Here is a 15,638-nt window from a genome sequence, read left to right as displayed (position 1 = left end):
GCTGGTGGCACTTTAATTGGGGAGGACATGATTTCCATGTGTTTGATACCATTACCTTTCCTCCATTTCGGCCATTATTGTGAGCCATCCTCCTGTGGTACTTATGTATAATCTCAGTTGTCCCAGAACTAAAGTCTCACGTAATTGGTGGGTTGCTCGATTTATGTTTACGTGGTCTGTCCACGAAAGATGAACCTATGCCAGACAATGCAGTAAGTAAGTATTTCTGGTGTATTTCCTCTAAGACAACATTGTATCCTCCAAATGGAAAAAGTAGGGAGCATAAAATGGTTTCTAGCAAATGTCTCTCTCTTACAAATCTCTGTGAGCCTTGAATTCCTTCTTGTAAAATGTTGCCATTTAGAAGCCTATCCAGCCAGCTATTTGAACTGAATTTCTTTCCAATAACACACATGTTTTTTGGAAACTTGCAAGTAGGCCTAAATTCAGCATCTACAGCTGATGAATGGCCACTCACGGAAAAGTACTCCTCCATTTAAACCATGGCTTTACAGTTTGTATCCAACTCCTCCTCAGAGGGCAAAGTGTGTGTCACACAGGGTGTTGACACAATAACCCAAACTATGAAAACAAACATATCACTGCAAATGTGATTTCTATGTATCTTTCCAGCCCCAACTCTCTCTTCCTCCCCTTCCCCCTCTCCCCCTCTATATTTCTTCATCAAGCCCCCCTTCCTTCCCTCTTCATCCCCCCCCTCTCCCCTCTCTATATTTCTTCATCAAGCCCCTTCCCCCTCCTTCCCCCCCCTCTCCCCTCTCTATATTTCTTCATCAAGCCCCCTCCTTCCCCCTCTCCCCTCTATATTTCTTCATCAAGCCCCCTCCTTCCCTCTCTCCCCTCTCTATATTTCTTCATCAAGCCCCCTCCTTCCCTCTCTCCCTCCCTCTTATACTGGACCTGTCTTATAAGAGTTGAATGTTCATCTTGTCATTATTGTACTGCCGTATATTATTTATATGGTCTGTCTTTGAGTGGACTGTTTGTGATGACAGTGTCAAGTTACGAACCTGCTCGACAGGCTTCCACTCACTCTCTCTGCCCCACCATTGGATCTTAATAAGCACCATGTGCACTGTAAAAACCAGCCCAGCAGGGCATTCAAACTCACTTCCTGCATCGCAGACTCTGAGTCTGGTGGGAAATGACATCACAGGATCTGAGTTGGGGCCTGATGCCAAAAACACCCCAAAAACAGTTCAGGAACAGACGGGTACAGATACATTTTGACACCAGCAACAGGTGACAGTCCAGTTGCTGATGTTACAAAACCTAGGGTGCAGCCAGACTACTAGACTGCTGTCTGAATTGAGGAACTCTATAGGTAACAATGAGACAGGCCACAGGACACAGCAGTGACAACCAGAGGAAGAATGCAACTCAGGCTGGATCTGTTGTGTTTCTCTCCAACCCTTTGATGAGTGGTGAGTAGTAGTAGACTGCTTGGTGAAATAGACAAAGTATCCACTTGTCTATATCCATGCTTTGGCTAATGAATTTATGCATGTATCTGTGAATGATCCTATGCGTGTTGTTTTTATTTTGTAAGATATTGATTCAGATTGGTCCCCCATTCATGATGCAGCCTACAATGGACGTGTTCTCACACTGAGAAACCTAATAGCTCAGGTAAGGAAGGCACAGCCAGGCCTGTTATAACATGGACTGGCAAGGAGCCAACCGGTATTATGCAAGCTCATGCCTGCAGGCGTCAGTTAAACTGATATTTGTTATTTCTGTTTAGAAAGTAACAGTAGCCTTACCATCATCTGCAGAATGGGACTGTAGATGGAATGTATCACTTAAGCACAGCATTGTACAATGGAGATCTTAGAAATGGGGCACATTTCAAAGCAATTTTAATATGGGAGTGGAATTTCTGAATATGCGTAAAAATGTCTATCTATTGCTGATTGAGGTAATTGCAGAGGGAATAGGATTGGTTTTGATGTTTTATTGTTGTCATGTTTCTTTCTTCGTCACAGAGAACGTGTGTCAACCTGGCCACTCTAGAAAGAGTCTCTCCCCTTCATGGAGCCTGTCTGCAGGGACACACTGCCTGTGCCAAGTTACTGATAGAAAATGGGGCAAATGTGAGTAAGGAATTCCACTCTATCTGCACCATCTCTGGCTGATTTTAAGACTCACACAACACAAGGTTGTATACATGTTTATTGATATGAGTTTGATTGAATTTAATCATACAAGCACCATGCTCTACCAACTGAGCTACAAATGACCACTTTCAATGGATAACAAACAAAGTCCAAGAACATGCAGACCACCCTGAGTATGGGTTAGATTATGAAGATATTAGGCGATTAATCATACACAATCCTTGCCACTTTGACATTATTAGCACAAATCTGTAGACAACAATAGCCCTACTGTTGAATTCAACTGTACGCTGAGTGACAAGTCACATTTCAATAACCTAACTGTTAAATAGTCTACTACATTTTAGTTATAAGAAAGCACTGAGCGAAAATGAAAAACCACTCATGCACTCTCCATGTAGGTGTATACACTACCAATCCTAGACACACTGACACAGTAGTATGCTTACAATGTGACAGACAGTGGAGTGTTAACCTTCTCAGCAGGCTATCACCAGTACTTTTGTTGGTTTTGATAGGATGGGAGAGGGATGCGGCAAGATGTATTGGATGTAAGATAAGAGCTGTTCAGTAGAGCTGATGTGTGCATGTTGTTGTCTGCGGTACCAGGTGAACGTCCCCACGTTGGAGCAGACCACCCCCCTGTCAGAGGCCTGTGCCCGGGGCCACGTGGCCTGTGTGACCCTGCTCCTCCAGCACGGAGCCTCACCCGAAGGATACAGCCTCTCAGCCTCCCCCATCCACCAGGCCGCAGCCAAAGATCAGGGGTCATATTCTGAAGGACAGACTCCTAATAGATAGACAGATCCTCTGTGGTTAGGGTTGCAAAATTCTGGGAACTTTCACTAAATTCCCGGGTTTTCTAGAAATCCTTGTTGGAGGTTACAGATTTCCGGCTTAATCTCTTCTGACTCCGGGAAACCCCCAACCGGGATTTGGGGAAAACCGGGGAATTTATTGAAAGTTCCTAGAATTTTGCAACCCTATCAGTGGTGCGTCAACCAAGGCGGTAGCCACGTGATTAACTGAAGACTGCACTGCAGTTTGTGCCAAAGTAATAAAGGGAAAACCCCGTAGAGATGACAAAATGTTGCCGAAAATAACATAATGAAGGGATCACGATGCATGCTTTTCTTCTCTTAAAGGTTCATATACAGTAGCTATAGCACTTTGACAAAGATGAAAGTCAAAAGGTGTCAGCTTTTATCAAATAAAAAAGAGCACCATTACCTAAGAATGTACTGTTGTTGCAGTAATTTATGGGAGATGCTGTCATCTTTCCTTTTTTGAAATACTTAGGAACAAAAGAGCAATTTGTTAAGCCATGGTCACGTTGATTTAATTTGTTATGTGTAATGAGATGTATCATTCCCTAGATTTAGATACAGTCAGCACTTTTTCAAAGCAGATCGCACGCACTGTTCTTTATTCCTTGAAGATATCTCTGTCCAGGTCACCCAGAATGCATTGAGTCTCAGGTTCATCACGGGGCAGATGTTGATCAACACACTGACCAATCAGGCTCCCCACTCTACACTGCCTGCACCAATCAGCATCTGAGCACTGTGAAGAAATTGCTTCAGCTAGGTATGAAAGTGGATTCTCTTCCATTTATCTAGTCTAGATACTGTAGAATCTGGACTAGACATTGACCAGTGTGCTTCTATCACAAGGTTCTGCTGTATATAATACATTTTACCAAGATAGCCACGGCACATCAAGTACACTACATGACCAATAGTGTCGAACGCCTCATTCCCAAATCATGGGCATTATAATGGCGTTAGTCCCCCCTTTGCTGCTATAATAGCCTCGACTCTTCTGGGAAGGATTTCCACTAGATGTTGGAACATTGCTGTGGGAACTTGCTTCCATTGAGACACAATAGCATTTGTGAGATTGGGCACTGATGTTGAACGATCAGGCCTGACTCGCAGTCGGAATTCCAATTCAACACGAAGGTGTTCGATGGGGTTGAGGTCAGGGTTTTGTGCAGGCCAGTCAAGTTCTTCCACACCGATCTCAACAAATAATTTCTGTATGGACCTCACTTTGTGCGTGGGGGGGCATTATCATGCTGAAACAGAAAAGGGCCTTCCCAAAACTGTTACCACAGTTTGGGAGTTGTGCAAAGCTGTCATCAAGGCAAAGGGTGGCTACTTTGAAGAATCTCAAATATAACATATATTTTCATTTGTTTAACACTTTTTTCCTTACTACATGATTCCATATGTGTTATTTAATAGTTTTGATGTCTTCACTATTATACTACAATGTAGAAAATAGTAAAAATAAAGAAAAACTCTGGAATGAGGGTTGACTAGTACTGTATAGTGTAGATTGAGGCTTATTCACCTAAGGCACTCATATGACATTTACTGTGCATACAAAATCCATACATGTTCCACACAATATCCATAAATATACGCTCTTAGTCAGGTGCTAGTGTGAACAGCAGTAAGGATGGGGACTCTCCTCTGAACACGGCAGCCGGTCTGTCCAACCCTGAGCTGATGTCTGTTCTGCTGGAGCATGGGGCTGACTGCAGCAGCAGAGACACACAGGGCAAACAACCCCCGGACCTGGCCTCTTGCAACAGCCCCGTGGAGAAAATAGTGCTGGGCCACAGAGGAGGTAGCTAGTCCCCCAATGGATCTATCTAATACACAACATTTTTCACGTCCTGACCTTAGAGATCCTTTTTATGTCTCTATTTTGGTTTGGTCAGGGCGTGAGTTGGGGTGGGCATTCTGTGTTTTGTGTTTCTATGATTTTCTATGTTTTCGCCAGGTATGGTTCTCAATGAGGGACAGCTGTCTATCGTTGTCTCTGATTGAAAACCATACTTAGGTACCCTTTTTCCCACCTGTGTTTGTGGGAAGTTGACTTTGTTTAGGGCACATAAAGTTTGAGCTTCACGGTTTGGTTTTGTAGTGTTTATTGTTTTGTTTGGCGTCATTTTGAGTTAATAAAGAAAATGTACGTTGCACCTTGGTCCAGTTCCTTCAACAGTCGTGACAATTTTGGTGTAGATTTGAACTTCTTGTATACTTCAAATTAAACCCGTCATACATATGTTTGAGTTTAGTTTGAGTTTATTTTATTTTTACAGGGACAGTGCACATTAATCAACGTTTAAGTAAAAGTGCCGGTTTTAACCAGCCAGCTAATTTTCAACCGCAGTCCCTGGGCAGGTTATTAAGAACAATTACAATATAGACAATCATTGAGCAGTGAGCACACGCAGAGCAACATAGGACAAGAAAGACATAGCATACAGACAGAGCAACATAGGACAAGCAAGACGTAGCATACAGACAGAGCAACATAGGACAAGAAAGACATAGCATACAGACAGAGCAACATAGGACAAAAAGCAGCAAGACAAAATTCATAAAAGCAACAGTGTTTCCACACCTCACAAGCTACAGACAACAGACAACATGGAAAGCGGCAATACACAGCTAGGGATTATGTTCACAAATCTGACTGACCTTTAGCCATGTCTTCATGCATTTTGTGAAAGTGTGATATGTGGTGCAGTTATGTGTGTCTGATGGCAGTGTATTCCAGACATGGGAAGCTCTCACAGAGAAAGCAGATTTACTAAAGGTGCTTTTCCTTAAGGGAACTATACAGTCACCTCTCATGGCAGACCTTGTGGATCTGCTGCCATATGTTTGGGTTTTCTGTTTAACAAAAATACTGAGTGGAGGGGAGCCAGGCCATTTAGGATCTTGAATACAAGACATGCGTCGGTGTATTGCACAAGATTTTCCCAACTCAGGAACTCATGCTTTCTGAGAATGTAACAGTGATGATGGTATTGGGCTTCCTATCAAGCACTTTGAGAGCCTGTTTGTACAGACTGAATAGGTTTTAATGTTGTACAGCAAGCTTGGGCCCAACTAGTCAAGCAGTATGTTAAGTGGGGGAGTATCATAGATTTGAAGTACAGTTTTGCTTCCTCTGTAGTCAAACAATTTAGTATAAATTGGAAATTAGCTAGGTTGAATTTGGTTATTTGAATGACCTTTTTCACATTCTTTTTAAAAGAGAGGTTGGAATCAAGTATGATGCCAAGGTTGTAATGGATCTCATCCTCCTCTTCTGAGGAGGAGTAGCGAGAAGGATCGGAGGACCAATGCGCAGCGTGGTAAGTGTCCATAATGTTTAATCAAACACAACAGAACACTTGGAACAAAACAATAAATGTGAATAAACCGTCCCGTGTGGTAACACACACTGACACGGAAGACAAACACCCACAACTCAAAAGTGAAACCAGGCTACCTAAGTATGATTCTCAATCAGGGACAACGATTGACAGCTGCCTCGGATTGAGAACCATACTAGGCCGAACACAGAAATCCCAAATTATAGAAAAACGAACATAGACAACCCACCCAACTCACGCCCTGACCACACTAAAACAAAGACATAACAAAGGAACTATGGTCAGAACGTGACAACGGTACTTAAAATAAGATACCACCTGAAGCTTCTCCCCTGACACATAGACATCTGGCTCAGTAGCATCTGTTGCCCTCTTTGTGAAAAACATGCAAACAGTTTTTTTCACATTGAGATGCAAACACGAGTCACTGAGCCACTTTGTAACCTGGACCATTACAGTAGTGAGTTCATGTGCAGCTTGTTGTTTGCTCTTTGCATGCACATATATCACTGTATCATCTGCATACATTTGAACTTCAGACCCAGTACAGACAGAAGGCATATCATTAATGTACAGGCTGAACAGGAGGGGCCCCAGTATTGACCCTTGGGGCACGCCCACATCATAGCAAAGAGTGGGCGACAGCTCATTGCTCACTCTGACACTGACTTCTGCCTTCAAGGTATGATTTCATCCATCGCAAGGCATCGGGGGAAAAGTTGAACTTGGACAATTTTGTGATGAGAATCTCATGGTTAACAGTATCAAAAGCCTTCCTTAGGTCCAGAAACACAGCCCCAACAACGCCCCCTTTGTCCATCTTGGACTTCACATTTTCCAGAAGAAAGCAGTTGGCCATTTCTGTGGATTGTTTCGATCTGAAGCCAAACTGCATGGACTGTAATGTGAAGGGGCTGTTGTTGAGGTGGGCAATCAGTTGTTCTGCTACACACTTTTCAACAACCTTTGACACCACAGGTAGTATACTAATGGGCTTGTAGTTACTCACGTCAGCAGGGTCGCCCGATTTAAAGATGGCCTTTATTACCCTTGAAACACCCCAGACCAATAGATGTGTTGGTGACCTTAGTAATGGGTCCAATGAGTGACTCTGTAGTTTTTAAGAAAGGTAGAGTCCAGCCCAAACACATCTTTGGCTTTAGAGTTCTTTAGTAAGCTAATCACATTGTTCACCTTTGACTCAGAAACCTCCCTTATGATGAAGACAGGTTGAGCATCATTCACTAGCACTGAGCCCAAGAAACCAGTGGAGGGGTTCTGTGTCAGCACCCTGACAGAGTCAATAAAGTAGGAATTGAAGGGTATTGCTATTTCGACTGCATCCTGTGTTAGATTGTTATTCACCATGATTTCTAGTCTTTTTGCAGTGTTACTACGGTCTTTCCCTGTTAACTTTTTTAGATTCTCCCAAATCAATTTAGAATTTCCCTTTGCTTCACCAATTATGTTAATAAAAAAGTTTGCCTTGGCCTGTCTGATTTCTTTCATCACCTTATTTCTCAACATGGTAAACCTACGTCTGACATGCTGCAATTTGGATCTTAGGGCTATTTTTAGAGCATAACGTTCTTTCATCAATTTCCAGATTTCTCCATTTAGCCAAGGAAGAGTGCTCTTTTGGCCAGGCTTGGATTTGATTTTCTTGAGGAAACCATTTATTGTAGTCTGGATTGTGGATAGAAAAACTTGACTATCAGCTTCCACGTCCGTATAGGACAAGAGATCATTCCAGTTAATTCCCTTAATTGCATTTTCAAAATAGTTTAATTCACTCTTAGGTATTCTTAGTTGATCCGGCTTTCTAACAGTAGAGAGGTTAAACCTGCTCTTAGACAGCTTTCTGGCTATAAGTGTCAGATTATGATCAGATAGCCCAGTAACCATATTGAATGATTTAGTTACTCTCTCTGGTTTATTACTGAACACCAAATCAATCTGTGTTTTAGAGCAACAAGTCACCCTGTTTGGCCCTTTACCTAGCTGTGTAAGGTCAAAGGTATTAGTGATCTGTTTGAGGGTTTTCCTACAAGACTTGTCTTCATAATTCATATTAAAATCTCCCATTAAGATGATCTCTTTCCCAAAATCACATTCCCTAAGCATGTTATTAAACTGATCAAAAAACACACTTTTGGTGGAAGGTGTCCTATACATTCCAATAAGGGTAAAAGACATTTGGGGAGACAGTATAACGTTCAGGCCAATACATTCTAGTTCATTATCACGTGACCACTCAATTTGTTAACATCGGATATGTTCTTTAATGTAAATCATCACACCCCCTCCTCTTCCTTCAATCCTGTCTCTCCTGAAGACATTGTAGCCAGGCACATGGGTCCCGGATGACTCGAGAGTGATTGACACATTGAAAAAGGTTACATTTTCTGTGTTTTCTGACGGCTGGGTTTAGGCCGTTTTGATTAGGGGCAGTTTGGTAGTGCAATTAACAATCCCTCCCGCCTGCACTGGATGCGGGGAACTAGAAGCAGTCAGGGATCGCATATAGTGACTTGGGTATGTTTGAAAAGTCCAAATCTATCCTGGAGCCGGGTGAGTCGAGAGAAACCATGGGACCATAGCACTCACCCACTTCCACAGCAGCAACGATCAGTGGGCGAGGCCATCCACTGCTTTCCACTCCGGTGCGTATCGCTGGCTCAGTGATGTTCGGCCCAGGATTGAGTTGCACATCCCTGGAGAGCAGGAGGGTAGTGAACAGGTAGTTTAACAGTTTCCGATAAATGTTGGACTTGTGTTTGTTACGCCTTAGCGGTTCAGTGGAATAGGGAGCGAGGTAGGATTGGCCATTATTCAGAACATTATGGTATGCTGTGTACTGTCCACTCCGGTGGAACGGTGAACCAATGTGTTTGGTGTTGGTATTCTCCGGCAGTAGGTTTATTGTGTCATCCCAGCAAGGACGCACTGAGATCATCAGTAGAGCAGCTACATAACTGACAATCATGAGAAAGTACTGGAGATAAAACACATAATTGCTCTTTAACTCTTTGCATGAGTTACTTAGCTGGGGTCGGCGTACACCTGATGTTTTAGATAAAATAACAGCATTCGTATGAGAAGCGGCACGTGCCGCACCACCCTGTCTTCCGTCCGCCATTATTTAAACCATAGGCACACAGCGATCAGCTGTAAATTTGCACACACACAACAAACACAAACACTTGTTGGTGTTTGTGAAATGGTTATTGGTTCTTGCATTGTGATACCATGATATAGTAATAGATTTTGGTACTATTTACATTGTTCTTGTGTCATTTACAACATCTAACCCTGAAAACGTCTTCTAAATGATATCCGTTTCTTCATGGATGCCTGGCCACGAGTGTCTGATGCAGCTGTGCCGACTGTCCATTAGGAAGATTTTTGGGAAAGGCCAGACTTAGTTCAATCCATGGTCTTCAGATCCTCACAGAACTGAAACAATACCAGCTGTACCAACCAATCAGATCTTTTGGGTACATCCATAAAATGAAAAAAAAGTTATGTCTCAATGCATTTCTACTTTCGGTCCATAGGTGGCACCCTAACACAAGCATCTTTGGACAGAGGACAAACACTCAAATGTGAACGTTGATTGATGGGATTGTTTGTGCCATATCTTGAAAAATGAAAGATGCGAGAAAGAAGAGAGAACTTGAGATTTTATGCATTAATTTGTACATAAATAAATGAATATGTCTACTGTCACTTGAAGAAAGAACAGGAACTGTGGACACATGGACTTTGTTATGTAAAAAGGAGATCAGGGTCCATTGTATATCTACATTTAAATGAAGTGGTGTGAATATATCTCAGCATTTTATGTAAAAAAGGAGAGCAGGGTTCATTGTCTATCTAGATATCGATGAAGTGGTGTGACTATATCTCAGCAAGAGTTAGTTTTACCAAATGAATGCCAAATTAACAGAATTATTTTAGTTCAAACAATATTCATGGATATTGTAACATGCCTCGAATGTCAATATGCATCCATGATACGTACATCCATTTATGTGTTCATCTCTCCATACAATTATGTAAATATATGTTAATACATAGGTACACACACTATGTAGTTCTGTCCTTGTGATGTACTTGTTTAGTATTATGTATTATAAACTGGGTGATTCGAGCACTGAATGATTGGCTGACATCCGTGGTATATAAGGTCTGTATCTAGGCACTTCGCATTGCATCGTGCATGGAACAGCCCTTAGCCATGGTATACTGGCCAAATACCACACCCCTTATTGCTCAATTATGTTGTGTTTTATGTTTTGTTTCGACCCCAGGAATAGTAGCTGCTGCTTTAGCACTAGATAATGGGGATCCTAATCAAATATTTAATAGACACACACACAGCACAGTACCATACTCAGAAACAATAAAGGATTTTCTCCTGAATAAACATGTTATAACACGATTACACTCTGGCTATTCCATTCTCCCTCAAATCAGCGTTCAATCAAGCCTTTGGGAGATGCCGTCCCAGGGCCTTGCCATGAATCAAGATAGTCAAGGAAAACTAAAGCCAATCGCTGGGAGAGAAATGGATGCTTGGAGACACAGAAGTGTGGGTCTTTGAGAGGTTATACACTTAGCCAGACTACAATATTGATTGCCTTCTCTCTCGCTTTTGTGTGGTCCACTGTATTCCTCATAATAACCCAAGAGAGAACAGTGAGGAGATGTTGAAACAAAAGGTAAAGGTGGATCAATCTCTGATACCTAATCTTTTATTTTAGAATGGGGAAAGTTGACTAGAATCCCAGACTCACACCGCCTAGTATTATGGTTTCTGAGAGTACAGATCACCTTTCCATTACCTCTCTGAAAAGTTATAATTTACAATACAGTAGGGTTATCATCCTTCTTTTATTTCATAACCAATCTGTTAAGGGAGAAAACTTTGCTTTGGTTAGTTATACTTTATTGTCCTCAGAGAGGAACATTACTTTCTATAATAATGGATAATATGGTGACCACATTCATTCCAAATACTGCTTATGAACGACTGACTATAAAATAAGCCTCAGAGAAGGTGCCATTCATATTGTGCCTATGGCTCTCCATGTCTATAACTAACCCCCTTACAGGGATCACAGTCACCTGACCTCACTGTATCTATAAACTACCATCAGAGGCCTGCCACACCACAGGGGGAATCAGAGCAGGTACTGGTTTTAGGATCTAGGTTCTAGGGCAGAGGGAGAGCAGTCAAGGAGGATGTATGTTGAGAGAGGAGGCAGAGAATGACTCTTGATGCCCACTTGTCATCCACCTGCCACGGGATGGCGCAGGAGGGGATAGCTGCAGTTTTACAGGCTCCTAAACAACTGTGTTATTTTCCCCCGCATTGTTTGTAACTCATTTTGTACATAATGTTGCTGCTACGGTCTCGGTTGAACAAAAAGAGCTTCTGGACATAAGAACAGCAATTACTCTCCTCGAAATGGACAAAGATTTTTCTTTAAACAGTCCGACACAAACGATATACTGCTTTGCCGAGACAATGCCCAAATGTCATCAGAGTGAAGAAAAAACTGAGGAAAAGGGGAGGAGGACGGGGTGCCTTGTAAAAATTTGCAGACGAGTAGGTAAACTACCACTGCCCTCCGTATTATTGGCCAACGTGCAATCATTGGGAAACAAACTGGACGATCTAACTTACCATCCTGAGACAAGGCCAAGTATAGCCCACAAAGATCTCTGCCACGGCACAACCCAAGGGGGGCGCCAACCCAGACAGGAAGATCACATCAGTGACTCAACCCACTCAAGTGACGCACCCTTCCTAGGAACGGCATGGAAGAGCACCAGTAAGCCATTGACTCAGCCCCTGTAATAGGGTTAGAGGCAGAGAATCCCAGTGGAGAGAGGGGAACCAGCCAGTCAGAGACAGCAAGGGTGGTTCGTTGCTCCAGTGCCTTTCCGTTCACCTTCACACTCCTGGGCCAGACTACACTCAATCATAGGACCTACTGAAGACATGAGTCTTCAATAAAGACTTAACGGTTGAGACCGAGTCTGTGTCTCTCACATGGGTAGGCAGACCATTCCATAAAAATGGAGCTCTATAGGAGAAAGCCCTGCCTCCAGCTGTTTGCTTAGAAATTCTAGGGACAATTTGGAGGCCTGCGTCTTGTGACCGTAGCGTACGTGTAGGTATGTATGGCAGGACCAAATCAGAAAGATAGGTAGGAGCAAGCCCATGTAATGCTTTGTAAGTTAGCAGTAAAACCTTGAAATCAGCCCTTGCCTTAACAGGAAGCCAGTGTAGGGAGGCTAGCACTTGAGTTATATGATCAAATGTTTTGGTTCTAGTCAAGATTCTAGCAGCCGTATTCAGCACTAACTGAAGTTTATTTAGTGCTTATCCCAGTAGTGTTAAGTTCTGACCTTAGTTATTTTGTTATGTCTTTGTTTTAGTATGGTCAGGGCATGAGTTGGGTGGGTAGTCTGTTCGTTTTTCTATGTTGTGGTTTTGTGTTTGGCCTGGTATGGTTCTCAATCAGAGGCAGGTGTCGTTCGTTGTCTCTGATTGAAAATCATCCTTAGGTAGCCTTTTCTCACCTGCACTAGGTCCAAACAAAGTCAAAAATGTTATATTACAGTTCGTAGAAACATGTCAAACGATGCACAATGGGGCAAAAAAGTATTTAGTCAGTTCTCCCACTTAAAAAGATGAGAGAGGCCTGTAATTTTCATCATAGGTACACTTCAACTATGACAGAAAAAAAATCCAGAAAATCACATTGTACGATTTTTAATGAATTTCTATGAAAATTATGGTGGAAAATAAGTATTTGGTCACCTATAAAAACGCTAGATTTATGGCTCTCACAGACCTGTAACTTCTTCTTTAAGAGGCTCCCCTGCCCTCCACTCGTTACCTGTATTAATGGCACCTGTTTGAACTTGTTATCAGTATAAAAGACACCTGTCCACAACCTCAAACAGTCACACTCCAAACTCCACTATGGCCAAGACCAAAGAGCTGTCAAAGGACACCAGAAACAAAATTGTAGACCTGCACCAGTCTGGGAAGACAGAATCTGCAATAGGTAAGCAGCTTGGTTTGATGAAATCAATTGTGGGAGCAATTATTAGGAAATGGAAGACATACAAGACCACTGATAATCTCCCTTGATCTGGGGCTCCACGCAAGATCTCACCCCGTGGGGTCAAAATGATCACAAGAACGGTGAGCAAAAATCCCAGAACAACACGGGGGGACCTAGAGAATGACCTGCAGAGAGCTGGGACCAAAGTAACAAAGCCTACCATCAGTAACACACTACGCTGCCAGGGACTCAAATCCTGCAGTGCCAGACGTGTCCCCCTGCTTAAGCCAGTACATGTCCAGGCCCGTCTGAAGTTTGCTAGAGAGCATTTGGATGATCCAGAAGAAGATTGTGAGAATGTCATATGGTCAGATGAAACCAAAATATAATTTTTGGGTAAAAACTCAACTCGTTGTGTTTGGAGGTCAAAGAATGCTGAGTTGCATCCAAAGAACACCATACCTACTGTGAAGCATGGGGTGGAAACATCATGCTTTGGGGCTGTTTTTCTGCAAAGGGACCAGGATGACTGATCCATGTAAAGGAAAGAATGAATGGGGCCATGTATCATGAGATTTTGAGTGAAAACCTCCTTCCATCAGGAAGGGCATTGAAGATGAAACGTGGCTGGGTCTTTCAACATGACAATGATCCCAAACACACCGCCCGGGCAACGAAGGAGTGGCTTCGTAAGAAGCATTTCAAGGTCCTGGAATGGCCTAGCCAGTCTCCAGATCTCAACCCCATAGAAAATCTTTGGAGGGAGTTGAAAGTCCGTGTTGCCCAGCAACAGCCCCAAAACATCACTGCTCTAGAGGAGATCTGCATGGAGGAATGGGCCAAAATACCAGCAACAGTGTGTGGAAACCTTGTGAAGACTTACAGAAAACGTTTGACCTCAATACGGGGGCCCTTCAGGGGTGCGTGCTTAGTCCCCACCTGTACTCGCTGTTCAAGCACGACTGCGTTGCCAAGTACGACTCCAACACCATCAATAAGTTTGCTGACGACAGGCCTGGTCACCGACAACAATGAGACAGCCTATAGGGAGGTCAGACACCTGGCAGTTTGGTGCCAGGACAATAACCTGTCCCTCAACGTAAGCAAGACAAAGGTGCTGATTGTGAACTACAGCAAAAGGAGGGCTGAACATGCTACCAATCACATCGATGGGGCTGTAGTGGAGCAGGTCAAGAGTTTCAAGTTCATTGGTGTCCACATCACCAACAAACTATCATGGTCCAAACACACCAAGACAGTTGTGAAGAGGGCATGACAACACATTTTCTCTCTCAGAAGACTGAAAGGATTTGGCATGGGTCCCCACATCCTCAAAAAGTTCTACAGCTGCACCATCGAGAGCATTGTGACCGGTTGCATCACCACCTGGTATGGCAACTACTCGGAATCTGACAGAAAGGTGCTACAGAGGGTAGTGTGTATGGCCGAGTACATCACTGGTGCCAAGCTTCCTGACATCCAGGACATGTATACTAGGCGTAGCCAGAGGAAGGCCCAAAAATTGTTAAAGACTCCAGTCACCCAAGTCATAGACAGTTCTCTCTGATACCAGAGCGCCAAGTCAAGGACCAAAAGGCTCCTTAACAGATTCTACCCCAAAGCCATCAGACTGCTGAACAATTAATCAATGCTGCTACTCACTGTTTATTATCTATGCATAGTCACTTTACAAATGACCTGAACCCCAGCACATTGACTTGGTACCAGTACCCCCTGTATATAGCCATGTTATTGTTGTCATTTTCTTGTGTTACTTTTTAATGTAATTACATTTTTGTTACTTTAGTTTATTTAGTAAATATTTTATTGACTCCATTTCTTGAACTGCTTTGTTGGCTAAGGGCTTGCAAGTAAGCATTTCACGGTAAGGTCTAAACCGTTTCTATTCGGCAATTGTGACAAATAAAATTTGATTTGAATGACCTACAGTAGATCCAGTATGTGGAAATAACTACAGTATGTGGCTTTCATTGAGTGGCTGGGGAAGGGAAACCCCCCTCTTGATGTACAGGACTATATGTGCTGTAGGTCTGAATATAGTATAGTGGAAATTACAAGATTATGTTATAATACTTTTATTGCATCAAATGGTTGTTTTATGCAACAGAATAGAGGATTCTTATAACTCTCTATTGTGTCTGTGTGAACTGAAAGTGGGCCTCTGAGAGATAACACTGACAGGAGATTTATGATGTCTTTTGGGGATTCCGCATTCCA

At 42.8% G+C, this 15,638-nt stretch overlaps 1 protein-coding gene across 1 annotated transcript; it reads left to right on the top strand.

Annotated features, from left to right (window-relative positions):
• Window positions 1-1,111: 1,111 nt before the first annotated feature.
• On the top strand, window positions 1,112-4,106 carry LOC112233805 (ankyrin repeat and SOCS box protein 9). Its single transcript, XM_024401678.2, has 4 exons — window positions 1,112-1,445; window positions 1,571-1,650; window positions 2,007-2,114; window positions 2,748-4,106. The coding sequence occupies exons 1-4, from the start codon at window positions 1,352-1,354 to the stop codon at window positions 2,937-2,939; spliced, it is 474 nt and encodes a 157-aa protein (XP_024257446.1). The 5' UTR covers window positions 1,112-1,351; the 3' UTR covers window positions 2,940-4,106.
• Window positions 4,107-15,638: the final 11,532 nt, after the last annotated feature.

The sequence above is a fragment of the Oncorhynchus tshawytscha genome, linkage group LG03 (assembly GCF_018296145.1).
Source record: "Oncorhynchus tshawytscha isolate Ot180627B linkage group LG03, Otsh_v2.0, whole genome shotgun sequence".
NCBI lineage: Eukaryota > Metazoa > Chordata > Actinopteri > Salmoniformes > Salmonidae > Oncorhynchus > Oncorhynchus tshawytscha.
Note: the sequence above shows the minus strand (reverse complement) of the source record. Positions and strands in the feature narration are given on the sequence as shown.